The sequence below is a fragment of the Oryx dammah genome, unplaced genomic scaffold (assembly GCF_014754425.2).
Source record: "Oryx dammah isolate SB20612 unplaced genomic scaffold, SCBI_Odam_1.1 HiC_scaffold_2, whole genome shotgun sequence".
NCBI lineage: Eukaryota > Metazoa > Chordata > Mammalia > Artiodactyla > Bovidae > Oryx > Oryx dammah.
In genome coordinates, this window is record NW_024070186.1 from 74,488,434 (window position 1) to 74,512,705 (window position 24,272).

The 24,272-nt window shown below is 37.9% G+C and overlaps 1 protein-coding gene across 3 annotated transcripts in view; it reads left to right on the top strand.

Moving 5' to 3' along the window:
* The window catches only part of VPS8 (VPS8 subunit of CORVET complex), a 300,505-nt gene that overhangs the window by 147,181 nt on the left and 129,052 nt on the right, over positions 1-24,272 (top strand). For all 3 annotated transcript variants that reach the window (XM_040252398.1, XM_040252383.1, XM_040252391.1), the window contains 5 exons: positions 1,304-1,386; positions 2,136-2,220; positions 3,699-3,797; positions 16,984-17,073; positions 20,025-20,071. In XM_040252398.1, the coding sequence (XP_040108332.1) occupies positions 1,304-1,386; positions 2,136-2,220; positions 3,699-3,797; positions 16,984-17,073; positions 20,025-20,071 (404 nt within the window). The remainder of the gene's footprint in view (positions 1-1,303; positions 1,387-2,135; positions 2,221-3,698; positions 3,798-16,983; positions 17,074-20,024; positions 20,072-24,272) is intronic.

A 24,272-nucleotide genomic window follows, 5' to 3' on the forward strand; every position in this document is an offset into this window, starting at 1 on the left:
TCAGACTCCCTCCAGCACTGGCAGTTGATCATGTTATTTCAAACTGAGGCTTCCAGCAGATACATTCACTCCATCATTGTCCTATATAGCAGTGCATTGTAATACTCGAGATACATTAAATTAGAGTTCTGAAGTGTAAAGGTAGGCTAGGTTTTATTTCTTTCTGCCTTTGTTAAAAAAAAAATTAATTTGAAAGTAATTTCCTGTGTTTGAAAAATGTTTTGTTAAATGGCTTCCTGGAGTTCTGAGAAAGGGCATGTTACTCTGGATCTTGAACTTAAATATAGGAGAGAGCTTTCTGATACTGCTCTAATGATTAAGTAGTGATTGTGTTATATTTTGAGACTTATTTTAAAATATGTCTCATAGCCCGGTCATATATTCAGACGCTTAGTGTGGTAAAGATTAATTTTTTATTCAGCTGCTTCAGTTCAGTCACTCAGTTGCGTCTGACTGTGACCCCATGGACTGCAGCACACCAGGCCTCCATGTCCATCACCAACACCCAGAGATTAACCAAACTCATGTCCATTGAGTCAGTGATGCCATCCAACCATCTCATCCTCTGTTCATCCCCTTCTCCTCCTGCCTTCAATCTTTCCCAGCACCAGGGTCTTTTTAAATGAGTCATCTCTTCACATCCGGTGGCCCGAGTATTGGAGTTTCATCTTCAGCATCAGTCCTTCCAGTGAACACCCAGGACTGATCTCCTTTAGGATGGACTGGTTAGATCTCCTTGTAGTCCAAGGGACTCTCAAGAGTCTTCTCTAACACCACAGTTCAAAAGCACCAATTCTTTGATGCTCAGCTTTCTTTATAGTCCAACTCTCACATCTATACATGACCACTGGAAAAACCATAGCTTTGACTAGATGGACCTTTGTTACAAAGTAATGTCTCTGCTTTTTAATATGTTGCAAAGTAATGTCTCTGCTTTTTAATATGCATCTAGTTTGGTCATAACTTTCCTTCCAAGGAGTAAGTGGCTTTTAATTTCATCGACACAGTCACCATCTGCAGTGATTTTGGAGCCCCCAGAAATAAAGTCTGCCACTCTTTCCACTGTTTCTCCGTCTCTTTGCCATGAAGTGATTGGATTGGATGCTGTGACCTTAGTTTTCTGAATGTTAAGCTTTAAGCCAACTTTTTCACTCTCCTCTTTCGCTTTCATCAAGAGGCTCTTTCGTTCTTCTTCATTTTCTGCCATAAGGTCATTTGATTATGTGGCTGAATGGACTCCTGAAGAGCTAATCAATAAAAGTAGATTCCAAAGTGTTTTTACTCATTTATTTTAAATATTCAGGTCCTTTTAGAATTGCTGCAGGCTGGAGGCATAGTTCAGTTTGAAGAGAATCGACTCATCCGTATGGCAGAGAAAGCAGAATTGTAAGTTGTGTTGAAGCCATATATTAGTTCCCATAGAACTACTAAAGTACTACTTCTCTAACTTGAAGCCCAGTTGACTGATGCATTGCCATTTTTTTAAGAAAAGCTATGCATGTTAATAATTTAAAAAAAAACCCTAAATCCAAAAGTTTTTGCCTTTCAAGTCTAGAAGTTATTTGCAGAAATTAATAGCAAGTAAATTTGAAGTTCTTGTTCATTTGTTTTAGTGTAAAAATGAAATATCAGTCTTACGGTTTTTTTTTACTTAAAATTTCCATGGTATTTATAGATTTCTGGCAGTTACCTTACATGTATATTATCAACAGTGTAGAATTTAACATAGCAAACAGATGCAACATGTTAGCACTATTGTTTATCTAGTTTGTTAAATATTTCATTTGACATGTTTAATTCTGAACAGGGAAACTTCATGTTATTGATTGTATTGTATGATTCTAATACATTAACTATTTTTTATATGATACATTGTTGCTTTAATGTGTATTTTATACACATCTCTGAAATTTCTTATAAACATAGTATTCAGCAGCATCTTAAAACCTGTATTCAAAGGAATGGCAGATATTCATATTCCTTAGATATGATAACTTGATTTAACAGTAGAAATCACATCTACTATATTCATTTTCCTTAATTCTAACCTCTATGCCTGAACAGATGTCTTAAAACAGTAAGTTGATAACCACCTGCCTGTTTGGTACACTGAAGTTTTTACTTTTCTGTTCTAGCTACCAAATTTGCGAATTCATGTATGAACGAGAACACCAATATGACAAAATTATTGACTGCTACTTACGTGACCCACTAAGAGAGGTGAGTTAAGAGACCACTTTACCCTTTTTTCTTACTGTTTCCTCCCTCGCCTTATCAAGTAGAAATAATTATTCAGTAGAAATATTTGGTCATATGTTTCTTCATTATTCAAGAGCTGTTTGAGTGCCTGTTATTAACTCAAGTGTATATTGATAATTTAAACAGATATATAGTTCCTGTAATTTTATAACTTATAGTTTATTGATGGAGACTGACAGTAATTGCAAATTGTGATGAGCATTAGAGAAACTGGTTCCCACAGGAGTAAATAATGGGGGAACGAACTTATACAGAGCAGCCAAGGAAGGAATCTCAGATAAAATGCCATATAAACTGAGTTTTGGAATTTGAGAAAAAGCTAATCAAGCAAAGAGCCCATAGAAAAAATGTTCCAGGGTAGGGAACAGTATATGCAAAGATCCTGAGGTGGGAAAATTTTTGACATGTTCAAGGAACTGAATAGGGATCATATAAATGAAGCAAAGAGCAGTGTAAGTAGAACATAATAGACAAGGGCAAGACAGATTTGATGCGAAACTAAGAATGTGGACAGGGACCACCAAAGCAAAAGAATGATATTCACTCTGGGTTAATGAAATTGAGACTGAAATTAATTGGAACACATTTGCAACTTCTAAGAATCTACCCTAAACAGTTACTCTTTCTCTTTTAAGTCAGTCTTCCATTAGTTAAGGGGCTTCCCTGGTAACTCAGCTGATAAAGAATCTGCCTGCAATGCAAGAGACCCCAGTTTGCCGATCTTCTGGGTCGGGAAGATCCACTGGAGACGTGGTAGGCTACCCACTCCAGTATTCTTGGACTTCCCTGGTGGCTCAGCTGGTAAAGAATCTGCCTGCAATGTGGGAGACTGAGTTCGATCCCTGGGTTGGGAAGATCCCCTGGAGAAGGGAACAGCTACCCACTCCAGTATCCTTGCCTGGAGAATTCCATGTACTATATCGTCCACGAGTGGCAAAGAGTCAGACATGACTGAGTGATTTTCACTTCACTCCATCAATTAACCATCTCAAAATGGTTTCCTTCTCCAAATAATAGATATTTACCAAGACCAATACAGATAGTAGATCAGTTCAGTTCAGTCACTCAGTCATGTCTGACTCTGCAACTCCATGGACTTGCAGCACGCCAGGCTTCCCTGTCCATCATCAACTCCTGGAGCTTGCTCAAACTGATGTCCATTGAGTCCATGATGCCATTCAACCAGCTGATCCTCTGTTGTTCCCTTTTCCTCCTGACTTCAGTCTTTCCCATCTTAGGGTCTTTTCAGTGATTCAGTTCTTTGCATCAGTGGCCAAAGTATTTCAGCATCAGTCTTTCCAGTGAATATTCAGGACTGATTTCCTTTAGGATTGACTGGTTTGATCTCCCAATCCAAGGGACACTCAAGAGATAGTAGATAGTGACTAAATATTCTTGAGTGAATGAATGAATAAATTTTATTGTCTTGTGCTTTTCAGGAAGAAGTCTTTAACTACATTCACAATATCTTATCCATTCCTGGATACAGTGCGGAGGAGAAGCAGTCTGTATGGCAGAAGGCTATGGATCATATTGAGGTACTGATTCAGCAGAATTTGAAAACATTGCTGTATTTGTATAGATATCTCCCAAATTAAGTTTTTGCTAACTAAGTAGTGGGAGATATATTATTAAGTTGATTTGCTTGAGGGTTAACATCTTTTTCAGGTAATTTATTCCACCTCACATTTGTGGAAAACCTATGTTTGTATACAACTTATTATGTCATGACTTCTGAAAATAACTCATGTTAAATCAGCTAGTTCACAAACTGGAATTTTAGTGTTTTTTCACAATGTTCTGAGGAATTCTGAGAGTACTATTGAATTTTTCCCCTGTCATGTGACAGGAGCCATTCCCTCAATCACCTGATGGAATTTCAGAAACATCACTTCAACAAGTTATTCTCTCTGATGTATTTCCCTTATGTAAGAGGACGTGTTTCTCTTATGTAAAAGGATGATGATTCTGATTTTGTTTATGAATGCTCTTTTACAGGAATGCGGTAGTTGACTTTGAAACTAAAAGTTTTTTTTAAATATTTGCTTAGTTGTTAGTTGCTCAGCAGTGACCCCATGGAGTAGTGCCCGTCAAGCTCCTTTGTCCATGGGATTTCCCAGGTAACAGTACTGGAGTGGGTAGCCATTCCCTTCTCCAGGGGATCTTCCTGTCCCAGGGATTAAACTCAGGTCTCCTTTATTGCAGGCAAAATCTTTACTTCCTGAGCCAACAGACGGTTGGCCCAAAAATTTGCTTCAGATGCCTAAATGCAGAGACTAATGTCAATATCAAAATCAGATTGATTATATTCTTTGCTGCCAAAGATGGAGAAGCTCTATACAGTCAGCAAAAACAAGACTGGGAGCTGATTGTGGCTCAGATCATGAATTCCTTATTGCAAAATTCAGACTTAGATTGAAGAAAGTAGGGAAAACCACTGGACCGTTCCAGGTATGACTGAAATCAAATCCCTTACAATTATAAAGTGGAAGTGACAAATAGATTCAAGGGATTAGATCTGATAGAGTACCTGAAGAACTACGGACGGAGGTTGTGACATTGTATAAGCGGCAGTGATCAAGACCATCCGCAAGGAAAAGAAATGCAAAAAGGCAAAATGATTGTCTGAGGAGGCCTTACAAATAGCTGAGAAAAGAAGAGAAACTAAAGGCAAAGGAGAAAAGGAAATATATACCCGTCTGAATGCAGAATTCCAAAGAATAGCAAAGAGAGATAAGAAAGCCTTCCTCAGTGATCAATGCAAAGAAATAGAGGAAAACAATAGAATGGGAAAGACTAGAGATCTCTTCAAGAAAATTAGAGATACCAAGGCAACATGTCATGCAAAGATGGGCACAATGAAGGACAGAGATGGTATGGACCTAACAGAAGCAGAAGATATTAAGAAGAGGTGGCAAGAATACACAGAACTATACAAAAAAGATCTTCATGATGCCGATAACAAAGATGGTGTGATCACTCACCTAGAGCCAGACATTCTGGAATGAGTGGGCCTTAGGAAGCATCACTATGAACAAAGCTAGTGGAGGTGATGGAATTCCAGTTGAGCTATTTCAAATCCTGAAAGATGATGCTGTGAAAGAGCTGCACTCAATATGCCAGCAAATTTGGAAAACTCAGCAGTGGCCACAGAACTGGAAAAGGTCAGTTTTCATTCCAATCCCAAAGAAACACAATGCCAAAGAATGTTTAAATGACTGCACAGTTGCACTCATCTCACACACTGGTAAAGTAATGCTCAGAGTTCTCCAAACCAGGCTTCAGCAGTATGTGAACCATGAACTTCCAGATGTTCACGCTGGTTTTAGAAACGGCAGAGGAACCAGAGATTTCATTTCCAACATCCGTTAGAGCATCAAAAGAGCAAGAGAGTTCCAGAAAAACATCTATTTCTGCTTTATTGACTATGCCAAAGCTTTGGAAAATTCTTCAAGAGATAGGAATACCAGACCACCTGACCTGCCTCCTGAGAAATCTTTATCAGATCAAGAAGCAACAGTTAGAATTGGACATGGAACTGCAGACTGTTTTCAAATGAGAAAAGGAGTACATCAAGGCTGTATACTGTCACCGTGCTTATTTAACTTATATGCAGAGTACATCATGCAAAATGCCTTGCTGGATGAAGCAGAAGCTGGAATCAAGATTGCCAGGAGAAATATCAATAGCCCCAGATATGCAGGTGACACCACCCTTATGGCAGAAAGCGGAGAACTAAAGAGCCTCTTAATGAAAGTGAAAGAGGAGAGTAAAAAAGCTGGCTTAAAACTCAGCATTCAAAAAACAAAGTTCATGGCATCTGGTCCCATCATTTCATGGGAAATAGATGGGGAAACAGTGAGAGACTTTATTTTCTTGGGCTCCAAAATCATTGCAGATGGTGACTGCAGCCGTGAAATTAAAAGACAGCTGCTCCTTGGAAGAAAAGCTATGACCAACCTAGACAGCATATTAAAAAGCAGAGACATTACTTTGCTGATAAAGGTCCATCTAGTCAAGGCTATGGTTTTTCCAGTATTCATGTATGGATGTGAGAGTTGGAATATAAAGAAAGTTGAGCGCCGAAGAATTGATGCTTTTGAACTGTAGTGTTGGAGTAGACTCTTGAGAGTCCCTTGGACTGCAAGGAGATCAGTCAGACCTGAATATTCATAGAAGGACTGATGTTGAAGCTGAAACTCCAATAGTTTGGCCACCTGTTGTGAAGAACTGACTCATTTGAAAAGACCCTGAGCTGGGAAGGAATCAAGGCAGGAGTAGAAGGGACAACAGAAAATGAGATCGTTGAATGGCATCACCGACTTGATGGACATAAGTTTGGGTAAGCTCCGGGAGTTGGTGAAAAATAGGGAAGCCTGGTGTGCTGCAGTCCATGGGGTTGCAAAGAGTCAGACATGACTGTGCGACTGAACTGAACTGATTACGTGTGTGATTAGGATGGCATCAAAATGCATTCTAAAAAAGGGCCCCCAAATCACTCCTCACTTTAATTTCCTTAGGTTCAAAACATACAGTATTCCTCAGAAACCAACAGAACTAGAGAGCTGTTGGAATCTCTTCTGTTTTTTTGGTCCTCTAATTATTGAGAAAAATAAGTGGTAATGAAGGATGCTGAGGTAGTTCCAGTTTTGTAAGTAACATTTACATCTACAAAGTTTGTTTCTTCTTCCTTGTAGCAAGGATCAGGAGATGGTGATGGGTTTAGAGATGTAATGAAAGATATGATTATTCAACATGTTTTAAAATTTTTTTACATATGAAAAATGATAAGAAAGGATGAGCTCTGAAACTTTCAGAAAGCATTGCATGTAATGTGAATACTTTTAATTCCTGATGATTATGAAGTTTAGATTAGAAATGTGAACAGCATCTAATATTAAAACATCTGATGTGAAAAGTGTTAGGGTCAGTAGGATGAAGGAATTACTGCATTGAGAACATATATATGTTATTAAGTCTTATCATGTTTCTGCTTACAAGATCAATATGTCTTGGTGAAAGTAAGAAAACCTTCTTCGACTGTGAATTAAATTTTTTTCTTCTAATCATTTGGTATTCTTTTTCTTTTCATCATCCCCTTTAAGTCTCCATAGTTATATTATGGCTCATTGTTCATTTCATTTCAACTGCATGATGCAGTGCTTTGAGCACATGGACTCCAGACATCCAAAAATGAAGCTGTGTCTCTGCATAATGTGAAACATGATGCACTCATCAATGAACAAACAAATTATTCAGCAGAAAACTCATACTGGTGAAGCAAAAAATATATTTGCTGTGCAACAATTATTTCTGCTGACTATTTTCCTCACATCTGTGCTTTTTTTAAATACCTTGAACTTGTTAGTACTTCTGAAGGTCATATTAGAAATCTATAGACTTCTTGTTGAAGGTCTTGTGTGGGTTTTTTAATATAAATAAAATCAACATTAAGTGTGTAGAGGGGGAGTCCTTATAATAAAGTTTTCAGACAGTATATGTACATAGCGTATAGATTAGTGGTTCTTAACACTTTGCGAGGTAGCCTGCATTTGAGACTGTAATGAAGGATCTGGACCTGGGCTTCATAGTCTTGCGCATGTGCTCAGATGCATCATTTTGCTCACTATTTAAGGATCCACAGATTTCCTAAAAGCCATTCTTAGGCTGGGTCTGTGGATTTCAGTAAAGAATCTCTCACTTAGATGGTTTTTCCAATATGGACAATTCATGTCTCATGAAATTTTAAAAAACACTTTTCATTTTGAAATATAAAGAGAAAAGTGCACAAAATAAAAGTACAGTTTAATAAAAAATTAAAACTCAACATACCAGAAATAGTTACTGCTAGTACCCTAGACTGTTCCCGTGTATCCTTTCCTGATCACGGTTCACTGCCTCACTAATATTATCAGAAGAACGAGGATAATGAAATATAATTTTTTGCACTTTTATATATTGTCATTGCTTCTGCCTGCATCCCTAAAAGTATATGTTTTGTTTGGCTTGTTGCTGAACTCCATATAAATGAGGTTATACTCTGAGGTTATTGTCTGTCTTTTTCTCAATATTTTGAGAAATTTATATATTTTGTATGTTGCTGCGGTTCATTTTTATTATGGTACAGTATTAAATTTTATAAGTATATCACTTCCTGTTCATTCTACTGGTATCTTACGTATGCATCTTGAACACAGACACATGCGTTTTTCCAGGACAGTGGTTTTATTTGATCTCCAGTCCAGCATTACAGCATCAGCTGAGAACTTGATAGAAATGCTGTTTCAGTCTTCTCCTCAGGCCTAATGAATCAGAAACTCTGGCCACAGGTCCCAACAATGTATTTTAATAAGCCCCTCTGGTGATTTTGATGCATGTTAACATTTTATAATCTCTGTTCAGGAGTGTGTAGTTGCCACTTAACTGGGATAAAATTTTTTTTTTAATTTTATTTTTACTTTATTTTACTTTACAATACTGTATTGGTTTTGCCGTACATTGAGATGAATCCGCCACTGGTGTATATGAGCTCCCAATCCTGAATCCCCCTCCTACCTCCCACCCCATATCATCTCTCTGGATCATGGGATAAATATTTTAAACGTCAGCAGATGCCAGCATTGTGTGAGATTTTCCACTGACTCTATATTCTTGCTGAACTTTTAAAATTTTGTCTGTCTAGTGGATGTATAATGACATTTCATTTTGTTTTAAATTTACATATCCTTAATTACTGAGATTGATAGAGTCATATTTATTGGCCATTTAAATTTTCTTTCTTTGACATCACTGTTCAAGTCTTTTGCCCATTTTTCTGTTAGAATGTCTCTTATCTCATTGATGAAGGAATTCCTTATATATCCTGGAGGTTAGTCCTTTTTTCAGTGATACATGTTGCAAGTATATTCTACTCTGTGGCTTTTTTCTGTGGTTCTTTTTAAGAAAAGATTTTTTTTTTTTTTAAGTAGTCAGAATAATCAGTTTTCTTCCTTTGGTACTGAAGAAGTCCTTCTGTATTGTTGTCTAAAAGCTTTCTTGTTTCTTTTTTTCAACTTTAAATCTTAGACTCACCTGAAAGCAGTTTTTGTATAGGGTTTGAGGTGGGGATTAATTAATTTTTTAAAAATACAGATACCTAGTTCTCTCAGGAACAATTTTTTTCCATTTTTGAATTTTTTCCCCTTTTTAAAATTGAAGTATAGTTGATTTACAATGTCTCAGGTATACAGCAAAGTGATTCAGTTGTGTATATATGTATTTTCCACCTCATATTCTTTTCCATCATAGGTTATTACAAGATATGTGTTGAATATAGTCCTTTGTGCTATATAGTAGGTCCTTATGATTTATCTCTCTTTTATATAGTAGTGTGTATCTGTTTATCCAAAATCCCTAATTGATCCCTCCCCCCTTTCCCCTTTGGTTTCTAAAAGTTTGTTTTCTATGTATGTGAGTCTTATTTCTGTTTTGTAAGTAAATTCCTTTGGGTCATTTTTTTTAGATTCCACATGTAAGTGATATCATATGGTATTTATCTTTCTCTGTCTGATTTCATTTAGTGTGATAATCTCTATGTCCATCCATGTTGCTGCAGATGTCATTTCATTCTTTTAAATGGCTAGGTAATATTCCATCATATACCACATCTTCTTTATCCACTCATCTGTCTGTACACATTTAGGTTGCTTCCATGTCTTGACTGTTGTAAATAGTGCTGCTATGAACATTGGAATGCATGTATCTTTTTTTTTTTTTTTTCCAGTTAACATTTATTGAAATTCAGTTCAGTTCAGTCATTCAGTCATGTCTGACTCTTTGCAACGCCATGGACTGCAGCATGCCAGGCTTCCCTGTCCATTACCAACTCCCAGAACCTACTCAAACTCATGTCCATCGAGTCAGTGATGCCATCTAGCCATCTATCTTTTTGATTTAAAGTTTTTGTCTTTTCTAGGTAGACATATGCTCAGGAGTGGGATTGCTGGATCATATGGTAGTTCTAATTTTGTTTTTTTGAGGAACCTCCATTTTCCATAGTGACTAAACCAATTTACATACCCACCAACAGTATAGGAGGGTTCCCTTTTATCCGCACCTTTTCCAGTATTTACTGTTTGTAGACTTTCTGATGATGGCCTTTCTGATCCATGTGAGGTAATACCTCATTTTGGTTTTGATTTGCATTTTTCTGATAGCAATGTTGAGCATGTTTTCATATGCCTGTTGGCCATCTATTTGAGAAATGGAGAAATGTGTTTAGATCTCCTGCCTCTTTATTGATTGGAGTGTGTGTGTGTGTCTGTGTCTGTGTATGTGTGTGTGCGCGCGCTGTAGGAGCTGTTTGTATATTTTGGAAATCAATCCCTTATTGGTTATATTGTTTGCAAATATTCTTTCCCATTCTGAAGGCTATCTTTTTATTTTGTTTATGTTTTCCTTTGCTCTACAAAAGCTTGTAAGTTTGATTGGGTCCCATTTGCTTATTTTTGCTTTTGTTTTCAATACTCTAGGAGTATTGAAAAAAATATTGCTGTGATTTATATCAAAGAGTGTTCTGCCTAAGTTTTCCTATAGGAGTTTTATAGTATCTGCTCTTACATTTAGGTCTTTAGTCCGTTTTGAGTTTATTTTGCATATGGTCTTAGAGAATGGCCTGTTTTCATTCTCTTACGTGTAGCTGTCCAGTTTGCCCAGCACCAGTTATTTAAGAGGCTGTCTTTTCTCCACTGTGTATTCTTGCCTTGTCATAGATAAATGACATAGTGTGGGTTTGGGTTTATTTCTGGACTTTGTTTCCTGTTCCATTGATCTGTGTCCTAGCAACAGTTATTTTAAAAGATTACCTTTACGCACTGCTCAACAGTGCTACCTTATCACGAGATATCAAGAATCTCTGTGTTTTGTCTTTTTCTGGGTCTTGCTCTGTTTGATTGGTCTTGAAGTCAGTACTTGAAATATTGTTGTTTTATAATAAGTCTTCATATTTTTAAAAGAATATTGGCTGAGTAACACTCCATTGTGTATATGTACCACAGCTTTCTTATCCATTCATCTACTGATGGACATCTAGGTTGTTTCCATGTCCTGGCTATTATAAACAGTGCTGCAGTGAACATTGGGGTACATGTGTCTCTTTCAGTTCTGGTTTCCTCTGTGTGTATGCCCAACAGTGGGATTGCTGGGTCATAAGGCATTTCTATTTGCAATTTTTTAAGGAATCTCCACACTGTTCTCCATAGTGGCTGTACTAGTTTGCATTCCCACCAACACTGTAGGAGGGTTCCCTTCTCTCCGCACCCTCTCCAGCATTTATTGCTTGCAGATTTTTGGATCGCAGACATTCTGACTGGTGTGAAGTGGTACCTCATTGTGGTTTTGATTTGCATTTCTCTAATAATGAGTGATGTTGAGCATCTTTTCATGTGTTTGTTAGCCATCCGTATGTCTTCTTTGGAGAAATGTCTATTTAGTTCTTTGGCCCATTTTTTTATTGGGTCGTTTATTTTTCTGGAATTGAGCTGCAGGAGTTGCTTGTATATTTTTGAGATTAGTTGTTTGTCAGTTGCTTCATTTGCTATTATTTTCTCCCATTCGGAAGGCTGTCTTTTCACTTTGCTTATGTTTTCCTTTGTTGTGCAGAAGCTTTTAATTTTAATTAGATCCCATTTGTTTATTTTTGCTTTTATTTCCAGAATTCTGGGAGGTGGATCATAGAGGATCCTGCTGTGGTTTATGTCGGAGAGTGTTTTGCCTATGTTCTCCTCTAAGAGTTTTATAGTTTCTGGTCTTACGTTTAGATCTTTAATCCATTTTGAGTTTATCTTTGTGTGCGGTGTTAGAAAGTGATCTAGTTTCATTCTTTTACAAGTGGTTGACCAGTTTTCCCAGCACCACTTGTTAAAGAGATTGTCTTTACTCCATTGTATATTCTTGCCTCCTTTGTCAAAGATAAGGTGTCCATATGTATGTGGATTTATCTCTGAGCTTTCTATTTTGATTTGGGAGAATGGCATTGAAACATGTATAATATCATGTAAGAATCGAAATGCCAGTCTATGTCTGATACAGGATATGACACGCTTGGGGCTGACACGCGGGGATGACCCAGAGAGATGTTGTGGGGAGGGGGGTGGGAGGGGGGTTCATGTTTGGGAACGCATGTACACCTGTGGTGGATTCATGTCAATCTATGCCAAAACCAATACAGAATTGTAAAGTAAAAATTAAAAATAAATAAATAAATTAAAAAATAAAATAAAATAAAAGAATATTGGCTGCTAAGTTCCAAATACCTTTTAGAATCAACTTGTCAAGTTCCTAACCTTATGATTCTGACAGGGATTGCATTGAATCTTTGAGTCTTTTTTAATCTGACATCTTTACATTATGAGGCTTCTACCTTATGACCATATGGTATAACTGTTTGTTCACCAATGTTTCTGTAACGTTTTATAATTTCGTCTGTAGATTCATCTAATGTTAGATTTATTGTCACAACTTCATATATTTTAGCAAAACACTAATGTTAATAATATGGTTAAAATTTTATTTCTGACACATAATGTTTAGTATAAAGATTTTTGTAGAAGTCTTCTATTTCTAGTATGTGAAAATTTTCTCCCTTATTCTATTTTTGTCATGAATTTTATTGATCTTTTAAAAAAATAATATCTGGCAGTTTATTAAAAAGTGGAGCATACTGAACAACAAACTATCTTAACACCTTTCAGGAAGGAAAACCACTAAATTTGAAAAGACATCATCCACTGAATTTGGACACAACACCTCTACTCAATTAAGAGAAACATTTGTACAGTCCAGGTCTTTATTTTTACACCCATCAGGCCATGAATTCACAGGGAATGGGCTCCAACAGTTCGGGTTCCTTTCCATTGGTCCTCATAAAGTGTGCTTCTCTGGGTGGAGCAGGCTGGCGCTTCAGCTGAACCCAAGTCCCTTTCTCTTTGGCTTCCTTCTTTTTCTGATCATTTTCCTTCATGCATTTCAGGAAGCTATCTCAGCTCTGAGAGCTTAATGTGCTCAATACACACATTAATTCTCTTGGCAAGAATCTTGCCCTTGTTTGTTTATTTTTATTTTATTTATTTTTTAACTAATTTTTTTTTTTTTTTACTTTATTTTACTTTACAATACTGAATTGGTTTTGCTATACATTGAGATGAATCCACCACGGGTGTATGTGCGTTCCCAAACATGAACCCTCCTCCCACCTCCCTCCCCATAACATCTCTCTGGGTCATCCCCGTGCACCAGCCCCAAGCATCCTGTATCCTTCATTGGACATAGACTGGCGATTCATTTCTTACATGATAGTATACATGTTTCAATGCCATTCTCCCAAATCATCCCACCCTCTCCCTCTCCCTCTGAGTCCAAAAGTCTGCTATACACATCTGTGTCTCTTTTCCTGTCTTGCATACAGGGTCATCATTGCCATCTTTCTAAATTCCATATATATGTGTTAGTATACTGTATTGGTGTTTTTCTTTCTGGCTTACTTCACTCTGTATAATTGGCTCCAGTTTCATCCATCTCATTAGAACCGATTCAAATGTATTCTTTTTAACGGCTGAGTAAGACTCTATTGTGTATATGTACCACATCTTTCTTATCCATTCATCTGCTGATGGACATCTAGGTTGTTTCCATGTCCTGGCTATTATAAACAGTGCTGCGATGAACATTGGGGTACACGTGTCTCTTTCAGTTCTGGTTTCCTCAGTGTGTATGCCCAGCAATGGGATTGCTGGGTCAATTTCAAGATTTGTATGGAAATACAAAAAACCTCGAATAGCCAAAGCAATCTTGTGAAAGAAGAATGGAACTGGAGGAATCAACTTGCCTGACTTCAGGCTCTAGTACAAAGCCACAGTCATCAAGACAGTATGGTACTGGCACAAAGACAGAAATATAGATCAATGGAACAAAATAGAAAGCCCAGAGATAAATCCACACACATATGGACACCTTATCTTTGACAAAGGAGGCAAGAATATATAATGGAGTAAAGACAATCTCTTTAACAAGCGGTGCTGGGAAAACTGGTCAACCACTTGTACACTTTATAACACCATACACAAAAATAAACTCAAAATGGATTAAAGATCTAAATGTAAGACCAGAAACTATAAAACTCCTAGAGGAGAACATAGGCAAAACACTCTTCGACATAAATCACAGCAGGATCCTTTATGATCCAACCCCCCAGAATTCTGGAAATAAAAGCAAAAATAAACAAATGGGATCTAATTAAAAGCTTCTGCACAACAAAGGAAAATATAAGCAAGGTGAAAAGACAGCCTTCTGAATGGGAGAAAATAATAGCAAATGAAGCAACTGACAAACAACTAATCTCAAAAATAAACAAGCAACTTATGCAGCTCAATTCCAGAAAAATAAACGACCCAATCAAAAAATGGGCCAGAGAACTAAATAGACATTTCTCCAAAGAAGACATAATGGATGGCTAACAAATACATGAAAAGCTGCTCAACATCACTCATTATTAGAGAAATGCAAATCAAAACCACAATGAGGTACCACTTCATACCAGTCAGAATGTCTGTGATCCAAAAGTCTGCAAGCAATAAATGCTGGAGAGGGTGTGGAGAGAAGGGAACCCTCCTACACTGTTCATGGGGATGCAAACTAGTACAGCCACTATGGAGAACAGTGTGCAGATTCCTTAAAAAATTGCAAATAGAACTGCCTTGTTTGTTTAAAATGATGCCAACAGCATGCTGGGTAACATTGTAGACTCTCCCAGTTTTGCCATGGTGACATTTGTGGGGCATTCCTTTTTGAACAGTACCCATTCCCTTGATATCTACAATATCACCCTTCCTGTAGATTCGCATGTATGTGGCCAAAGGAACAACTCCGTGTTTTCTGAAAGGCCTGGAGAACATGTAGCGGGTACCCCACCTCTTTCCCTTTTTGTTGATCATTTTGGAGAGACGGGAGGCGGGAGCCACGCGCTGGCCTTTACCTGGCAAATTTTACTGATATTAAATCAGCCTTGAATTCTATGGATAAATGCAACTTGAGCCTGTTATAGTATCTTTTTTATACATTGTTAGATTCTATCTTTATCAATATTCGCAATTAAGACCAATGTATAATTTTCCTTCCTTCCTTATGTTCTACAGGGTTTAGGTATCAGAGTTTTGCTACTCTTATACAATGAGCTGAGCTGAAGAAGTTTCCTTTTTTTTTATTCTCTGTAAGAGATTAATTAACTTTGTAATTATTTCTTCCCTAAATGATTGCTGGGAACTTACCAGTGAAGCTGTATGGGCCTGGAGTGTTTTATATAGGAAGATTTTTGACTATTCATTCAATTTCTTTAGTGACTACTAATCAATGCAGATTTTCTGTTTCTTAAGTCAGTTTATTGAATTACATTTTTCTAAGAATTTAGCCATTTTGACTAAATTTTCAAATTCTTGACATAGATTAATTCATAATAGTTTATCTTTTTTTTTCAACTTTTGATTTCCAATCAATTAAAAAAAATTTTTTTTGACTTTACAATATTGTATTGGTTTATCTTTTTAATATCTGAAGATCAATAGTAATATCCCCCTTTTTATATGTGATATTGATTAGTTGTGCCTTTTCTATTTTGAGATGTGTTGTATGAAAATATACTAGTATACACTGCAGTTATTTGTGTCAGCTAAGTATTATACTTCCCTGGTGGCTCAGACGGTAAAGCGTCTGTCTACAATGCGGGAGACCCGGGTTCGATCCCTGGGTTGGGAAGATCCCCTGGAGAAGGAAATGGCAATCCACTCCAGGACTATTGCCTGGAAAATCCCATGGACAGAGGAGCCTGGTAGGCTACAGCCCATGGAGTTGCAAAGAGTAGGACACGACTGAGCGACTTCATTTCATATTTCATTTCATTTCAAGTATTATTAATCCTAAAATACCAACACAAAATTATTAGATATATATCATGAATATTGCAGTCATGATAGTTCATCATATTTTTATTTGACAGTACAATATGTTGATCTATAGACAGTCTTTGCATTTTAGCTATGGATCATACAATTGAAAAGGTAGAATAGGGTCACAGAAACCAAGAAAGAAGAGAGTTTCAAGAAGAAAGGGATAGCCAGTAGTGTCTAGGAAAGTTCAAGGAGAGGACAGATGGCAAGTCTTAGATTTGACAGAAATAGGTGTTATTAACAGTGGTCAACCTCTTAGTGTCATTTAAGACTTATGACCTTAAGTTAATTTCTTAAAACAATTTTGGTTTCAGAATCTACAAGGCATTGGAGGTAAAGTTTCAGAAGTCTTAGCTAAAGAAATTGCAACTGTGTTTTTTTTTTTCTTCACTTCTTTAAGTTATTACTTTAAGCTCAAGGGTAAATTCACTGGCAGGGAATTTGGGGAGCTTTTGTTCTTACCATTCATGCTGTAGATATCATGGCCTAAATCCAAAATTTTAGTGCTTTCATTTTCTACGAATTTTGAATTACCTTTTATATAAAAATCTGATTTTTTTTTAACATGATGTTTTTTGATTTTGCTCACTTGTAGTATGTCTTTAAATTGTGGCCCTATATTGAGGTCTCCTGAAAAGCAGTGTAGAAGCTCGTGAAAGTACTGATGTTAGTATTATGCATCACATCTGTGGAAATTCTATTTAAATTTAACACTGAAGATTATTTTTATCTTTTTCTTTTGTTACAGGAACTTGTGGCCCTGAAGCCCTGTAAAGCTGCAGAGCTGGTTGCTACTCACTTTTCTGAACAGATCGAAACAGTCATTAAGAAACTTCAGGTAAATTCTGCAGAGCATCTAGTGGAGAGACAGTTACTGAGTACCCACCTAAGAAATGTTTATTGTGATGGCTTCTTCCGTTCATTGTTGCCCTTTAGTAGCAATTCTGTGATAATCTGAGTCTAGAAATGAGGGAATTTATCTTTGTGCATAATGAATATTACTGCCACAGAAACATTTTTGGAAATACAACCTGTACTTACTCTAAAATCGTAATCCACAGAGGGTCCTCCCCCCTCCCCACCCCAACTCTTATCTTTTTCTATAGTGACTATGACCATATTCTCTTCAGAGTTCATGTTATTTGTTTAGATTTCTATCATGCTCCTATTGGGCTACTGCTGCCTATTTAGAACTTTCTTGGGGAAAATCTTAGCTAGAATACAGCTGTCTTAATGCTGAATACTGAGATGCTCGGTTTGAAGTGCTGTTTAATGGACCCGCATGCCATTTGTCACTACTGTGGTAGTGCTAGTAGTGAGTCTTGCTCACTACCATTGTGGCCACAAGTGATAGAGAGTCAGACAGTGACAGGGGCGTGTAGCACACCCGAGTCCTCAAGTGGTGGTCATAGTAGTAGAAGTTAGGTACACAGGAGGGAAGCCAAAGTAGTGAGGGGGAGGCAGCTGGCATGAGTGATAAAGGTATGGATTTCATTTCATTTCATTCATTCATATTCACACTACATACTACTGTGGCCCCACTCTGTACCACAGTATGGTGGGCTCTGGGGGAACACTAATAAGAATATAGTCTTTTTCTTAATTTTTCCTGTGCAATAGAGAAGCACTTATATAACCACAGTATAGTGTTATAAGCTCTACCCAGAATACATAGAAAGTGCTGTAGGAACGAGAGGAGAGAGTGACGGACTGTGTGAGCAAGTCAGACAAGTGTTCCCAGATACGCCCAAACTGGGTCTTGAATAATTGGTGTCAGTTTTCCAGGCAGAGAATTGAAAAGGGCATTCTAGATAAAGGGCTCTGGGTGAGTAAAGACTTGAAGGCATGAAGCAGCATTCGTATTCAGAGAATGATGTGGTGAAGACGATGGTGGAAGAAGCATTAGATTAATCTGTAAAAGGTATATTGGAAGGAAGGACTTAAATGTATAAAGACTGGAAAATAAGAGTTTGGGGGATGATATTGAACAGTCATATGTGTAATGCTAAGAAATTATGCTATATCTTCTGTGTGCTGGGGACTGATGTTTTTTTAAGCAAAGGAGTGATACCAGTAGATTCATTTGATAGAATATTAACTCTGTGTGTGGAGAATGGGCTGGCAAAGAGAGCAAATAGAGGTGAGACCAGTTGGAAGGCAAAAGGTCTTGGCAAGAAATGGTTAGGATAGGATGAAAGCAGTGCCAGTGGAGAGGACAAGTGTAAGATACATTTGTGAAATAAAATGTGAGGGGCTTGGAAACTAGTTGAATGTGATGGGTAGAGTAAAAAAATGGCTCCTGGGTCTATAGGGTTGGTTGTCCAGTATGGTGAGGTCCATTAACTCAAGATAAGGAGTCATCTATTAATTCAGTGAATATATCTTTTGGCTGTGGGCCAAAAGAAAGAAGAGAAAAGTCACTCAGTTGGGTCCGACTCTGTGACCCCATGGACTATACAGTCCTTGGAATTCTTCAGGCTAGAATACTGGAGTGGGTAGCCTTTCCCTTCTCCAGGAGATCTTCCCAACCCGTGGATCGAACCCAGGTCTCCCGCATTGCAGGTGAATTCTTTTTCAGCTGAGCCACAAGGGAGGCCATAGGCCAAAAGCACATTGATAAAGTGATAAGGATATAAAAACATATACAGTTGACTCTTGAACAATGCAGGGGTTAGGGGTGCCAATCCCAAAGCAGGCAAAAGTCCCTATATAACTTTCAACTAACTACTGATAGCCTACTGTTGGCTGGGAATCTTACCAGTAACTGAAACCTTCAATTAACACATGCTTTGTATATTATATGTATTATATACTGTAGTCTTAGAATAGGTGAGCTAGAGAAACGAAAGTGTTATTAAGAAAATCTTAAGGAAGAGAAAATACATTTATGGTACTGAACAAAATTTATCAATACTGTTGTATATTTACAAGATGAATCATCCATCAGCACTCATATCAATATGTCTTATAAAAGCACTGTATATGTTATACATATTATTAAAACATGACATCAAAAATGAAAAAAATGTGAAAAAGAAATTTGTATTTATTTGCAAGCATAACAACTCATGCATTGATAATGAAAAGGCAGTATGACTGCTTTACGGTGGCCTAGTGTAACTGGTATGTCTGCTTCATGGTAAGCCTCGCCTGTGCACTAATGCATGAATTGTCATAAAGTTTTTATATCCTGCAGTATCGTTGTTGTTCAGTCACTCAGTCGTGTCCGACTCTTTGTGACCCCATGGACTGCAGCACACCAGGCTTAACTTGTTGTAGTTTGCTGTCTCTTCTGTAGTTGATTATATTGGAAAGTTAATGAGCTTTTTTTGTGGTGGTTGCTATTTGAGCCTCACCTAGGTTAACTGTCTCACAGTTGGCCATTGTCACAGGGAGAACCAGGTGAGGCAGGGTTAACCCATCTGTGCAGCCAGAGCAGGTCAGAGCACTTGCTCTGGAGCCATTCCAAGGGTCCTCATGCTGGGAACTATTACAGGATTTGTCTCAGCAGAGGGCTTTTTTTTTTTTTTTTGGCAAGGATTGAGGGGTAAAACAATGTATTTATATTTCTTCTGCACTCAGAATTGAATATGTGACAATGATTAGAATTACTGAGAAGAAATGACCTCCAAATGATTTTTCAGCATTTCTTAGATCTGCACAGAGAGCTTACTAGAAGTAAACATATGCATGCATGCTTTTTAAAGGGATGTTGTAAAATTCTTTATCACAGCATAATTGGAAGAGTTTGTTTTAACATTTAATTGTATTCTTTATTTTTCTGTTCAGAACCAGGTTTTGCTTTTCAAGTTTTTGAGAAGCCTTCTTGACCCAAGGTATGTTTATAAAATTTAGTTTTTCATGATACATGGATGAAAAACCAGAGGAAATGAATTGAGTTTAAGAAACTGACTCATGATATCCAGATGGTATAGTCAGCTCTTGATTTTTAATATTAGCAGGAGTACTAGTTACAGAGATTATTCTAAATACATGATTGGAAAATTGATTACATCTTGAAGGTATATTTTCCTTCCCATTTGAATGTGAACCTACGTGATAAGTTGTTATCGATGTAAAGAAAATAATGAAGGCATGCCATTAGGACATGTTTCAGGAAGAATTTGATGACCATCTAGCTTCCCCTGCCTCTGGTAGCATCACTCCTCCTGATTCCTTATTCTATACTGTAGATTGACAGCTTTACTTTTCAAAGTAAATAACCTAGTTCCCAGCCCACCTTTAAATGTATTACTTTTAAAACTTTCATTTGAAATGTTTAGTTTTAAATAACTTTCTGGAAGTGTGGGAAGGAAAGCTTAAATGTTTCTCTAAGTGCTGCTGTAATACTCATCAAATAAAAACTAAACCAAGGAGATGATGAGATTAGTAATGGGTTTGTAAGCAAAGCAGCTCTGTATGTGAGACCTTAATGTCTTCCTGCCCTGGTGGCTCAGACAGTAAAATCTGCCTGCAATGCAGGAGACCTGGCTTTGATCCCTGGGTCGGGAAGGTCCCCTGGAGAAGTGAATGGCTGCCCACTCCAGTATTCTTGCCTGGAGAATTCCATGGACAGAGAAGCCTGCCAGGCTATAGTCCATGGGTTGCAAAGAATCAGACAAGACTGAGCAACTAACAGTTTTAAGACAGTAACTCTTAACTAGAATTTTGTGTCAGAATCACCTAAGAAACTTTTAAAAATATAGGTTCCTGAGCCCAACCCCACAGAATTATCATGATGTACATCTGGAGTTAAGCATCACTGACTTGAATATAATGTTCTAGGGTGACATAGCTTTCACATGCCTTGTAATGTACACTAGCCATTGAAAACAGTCATATACTTACTTTAGAGGTTCAGCTCAGTTTAGTCGCTCAGTCGTGTCCGACTCTTTGCGACCTCATGAACTGCAGCACGCCAGGCCTCCCTGTCCATCACCAACTCCCTGAGTTTACCCAAACTCATGTCCATTGAGTTGGTAATGCCATCCAACCATTTGATCCTCTGTCATCCCCTTCTCGTGCCCTCAATCTTTCCCAGCATCAAGGTCTTTTCAAATGAGTCAGTTCTTCACATTAGGTGGCCAAAGTATATTATTATAAAAATATGAAATTTTGGTTATTCTAGTATTCTCTGCCTATTTAAATGTCAAAATACCAGGAATTTTGTAGATTGTAAAAATTTTTTGAAATTTGTGTCATTTAAATTGAGTCATACAAATGTGCGGATGTTGAGAAAAGCAATCTGACTACATACCCTCCTGAGCTCCAGTTCAATACCTTTTCAAAGTATCTATGTTTTAATTCCCTGGTTGCAGAAATTACTGAGGTTCGACATCTTTTTTTAATTTGTATGAGTCATTTGTTCTTCCTTCAGATCCAGTTTGGGCCCTAGCCCACTGCTGGAATTAACTGATGGAGACACCTTAGAATTATGATTAGGGGTAGGGAGGGAAGGAAGAGAGCTGGGAGAAGGATGGGGCTGAGGGTGGAGCTGAGAAGAAGGGATAGGGGGCCGAGGAGGACTGAGCTAAGTGGAAGAGGAAGGAGGTGCCCAGCCCTTTCTCTGGATCCCATGTACCTTTTTTCCCCAGAGCAGAATTCCTCCTATCCCACCAGTATCAGGTCCATTCTCTTAGGACCTGACTCCTCTTCCCCTTGAATAATTTATTTTAACTGAGTCCTTGTTCTCCAACCATCCTACCTGGAGTTACTCAAGCTGGAAGGACAGAGAAGTTCAGTTTTGAACATGGCCTTTTCTCATACGTAGCAAAGTATAAAGGATGATGGTGATGAAATCTTAATTTTTTTTAAAAAGTATTAGGTATAGTATCAGTATAGTCATTTGCTCTGCTATTGCTCTGATATTTAATTTAGTTAAACTTCACAGTAATAAAAATGGCAAATCACAAGAGTATTAGAGGTCTTCCATGAAAAGTCCTGCTCTATTATTACCTATACCTAGATTGTAAATATAAGGTAAGATCCTTATAACATATGAGCGACTGAACTGAAGATCCTTTAGAAGTTCTATGACAGTTGTTTTGTTCACTAGCAAACCACAAGTAATTTTACATTTACTCAGTATATCCCTGGTGGCTCCCTGGTAAAGAATCCGCCTGCCAATGTAGGAGACACAAGTTCAATTCCCAGGTCAGGGAAATCCCCTGGAAAAGGAAATAGCAACCCATTCCAGTATTGTTGCCTGGGAAATCCCATAGACAGAGGCGCCTGGCAGGCTATCGTCCATGAGGTTACAAAAGAATCGGATGCAACTTAGCGACTAAACAATAGCAGTATATTTTATCTCCCAACCCAGGATAATTAACTCTAAGTTAACTTTCACACATGACTCCTTCCTTGTCACATCAGTTCAGCTCTGAGGCTCTGTCTCCCCTACTTCAGAGAGAAGCGGTGCACGCACAGTCCTTTCCCTTTCCTCTCCCCACAAAGCCACATGACCTGGAATGTCCTCACTTTTGATAACAGCCAGGTCGCCAGCTTTACTTTAGCCTAGAGAAATTAAGAGTTGACAGAGATTCTCCTCTTGACCAAACTTTATTCAGACTCCTCTGAGCCCTCTGCTCCACTAGGTCTGACCTTGGGCTTCCACCTCTGTTTTTGTGAAGTGTATTTTGAAGAATCCTGCTATGTCAGTTTAGCCAGAATCCTCACCCTCAATATCTGGTCACCCTTGATATCTGTCCAAATTTCTTGTTCCCTACCACCCACCTAGGAAATATCTGATCATCCTGGCCTGCTTTCAGCAAGTATTCTGTTAGGTCAGTTTGTCAAAGAATTATCCTATCCTCTTAGTAATTTTCTATCCATGGACTGCCCCCTACCCCATGGCTATAAATCTCCACTTCTTGTATTTGAGTTGAGCCCAGTCTCTCTCCCTTACTGTGACACCCCATTGTATTCCTTATGCCTATCATCATAGTCCAAATAAAGTCTACCTTACTGTTTTAACAAGTGTCATGGATAATTTTTTCTTTAACAGAAAAAGACTGAAAACTTCAGGTCCACCTTTAAAAAGAGCATACTTTCCTACTGATCCACCATATCCAAGATGCCAAAGACCTAGTGTTCTGCTTTGAGAGTCCCAACCCAGAACCCATTACACTTCATCCCCTTACTTTATGTCTTACCTAGAAGGCAGACATCAATTTTGATTATGCTGTAAATTTATTTTAAATTTGATGTTTGGCATTTCAGTACAATCATTTTTATATAAACAGTATTTTAAATGATAGTATCTCAACTAACCCATAAAAGAAAAACTGTTTTCCTTCTCCCTGTCTAGGTTCTAGGCAGGTTAAGAAGGGAAAAGCATACAAATTTACTGAGTGTTTTATGTGATATGGAAAGCATTTAAACCTGAGCATTTTATGCTAGGTTTGACGAAGAGTAGAAAGTCATGGACACATGTACTGGGACTGAAGGATATGAGCTAAGGGTAATAAACTGGGGGAAACTTAGCAAGACATGTTTGTTTGGATTCCTCTCAGTGTCTGTCTTCAGAGATGAGGAAGCTCCTTCCCTCTAGGAAGAGAGAGAATACCTTTCATAAGCAATAAGTCAGTGTTAGTCACTCACTCTTGTCTGACTCTTTGTGACCCCATAGACTGTAGCCCACCAGGCTCCTCTGTCCATGGAATTCTCCAGGCAAGAATACCGGAGTGGGTTACCATTTCCTTCTTCAACCTTTCATAAGGTAGTCTTATGATCTGCTTCACAGGAGAAGGGGAAGGCCAGAGAATCCATGAATATGCCAACATGCTATATTTTGGGAAAGTGTGTCCTGAACCCCATCACTGATAATATGTGCATTGAATTCTGGATTGAGGGGAAGGAAGGTTAGGAAGGTTGAGTTCAGAGAAAGTAAGGAATCATTGCTTCTGGAGCCTGCCTTACACCAAGTTCTGAATTATAGTTTGTCTTGGGTGCCCTCTGAACTCTGCCTCCTCCCACTCTGTCCTCTTCTTTCAAGGGGTGCAGGGTGCACATACTTCAAGCTCTCCACTTTATAAGCGC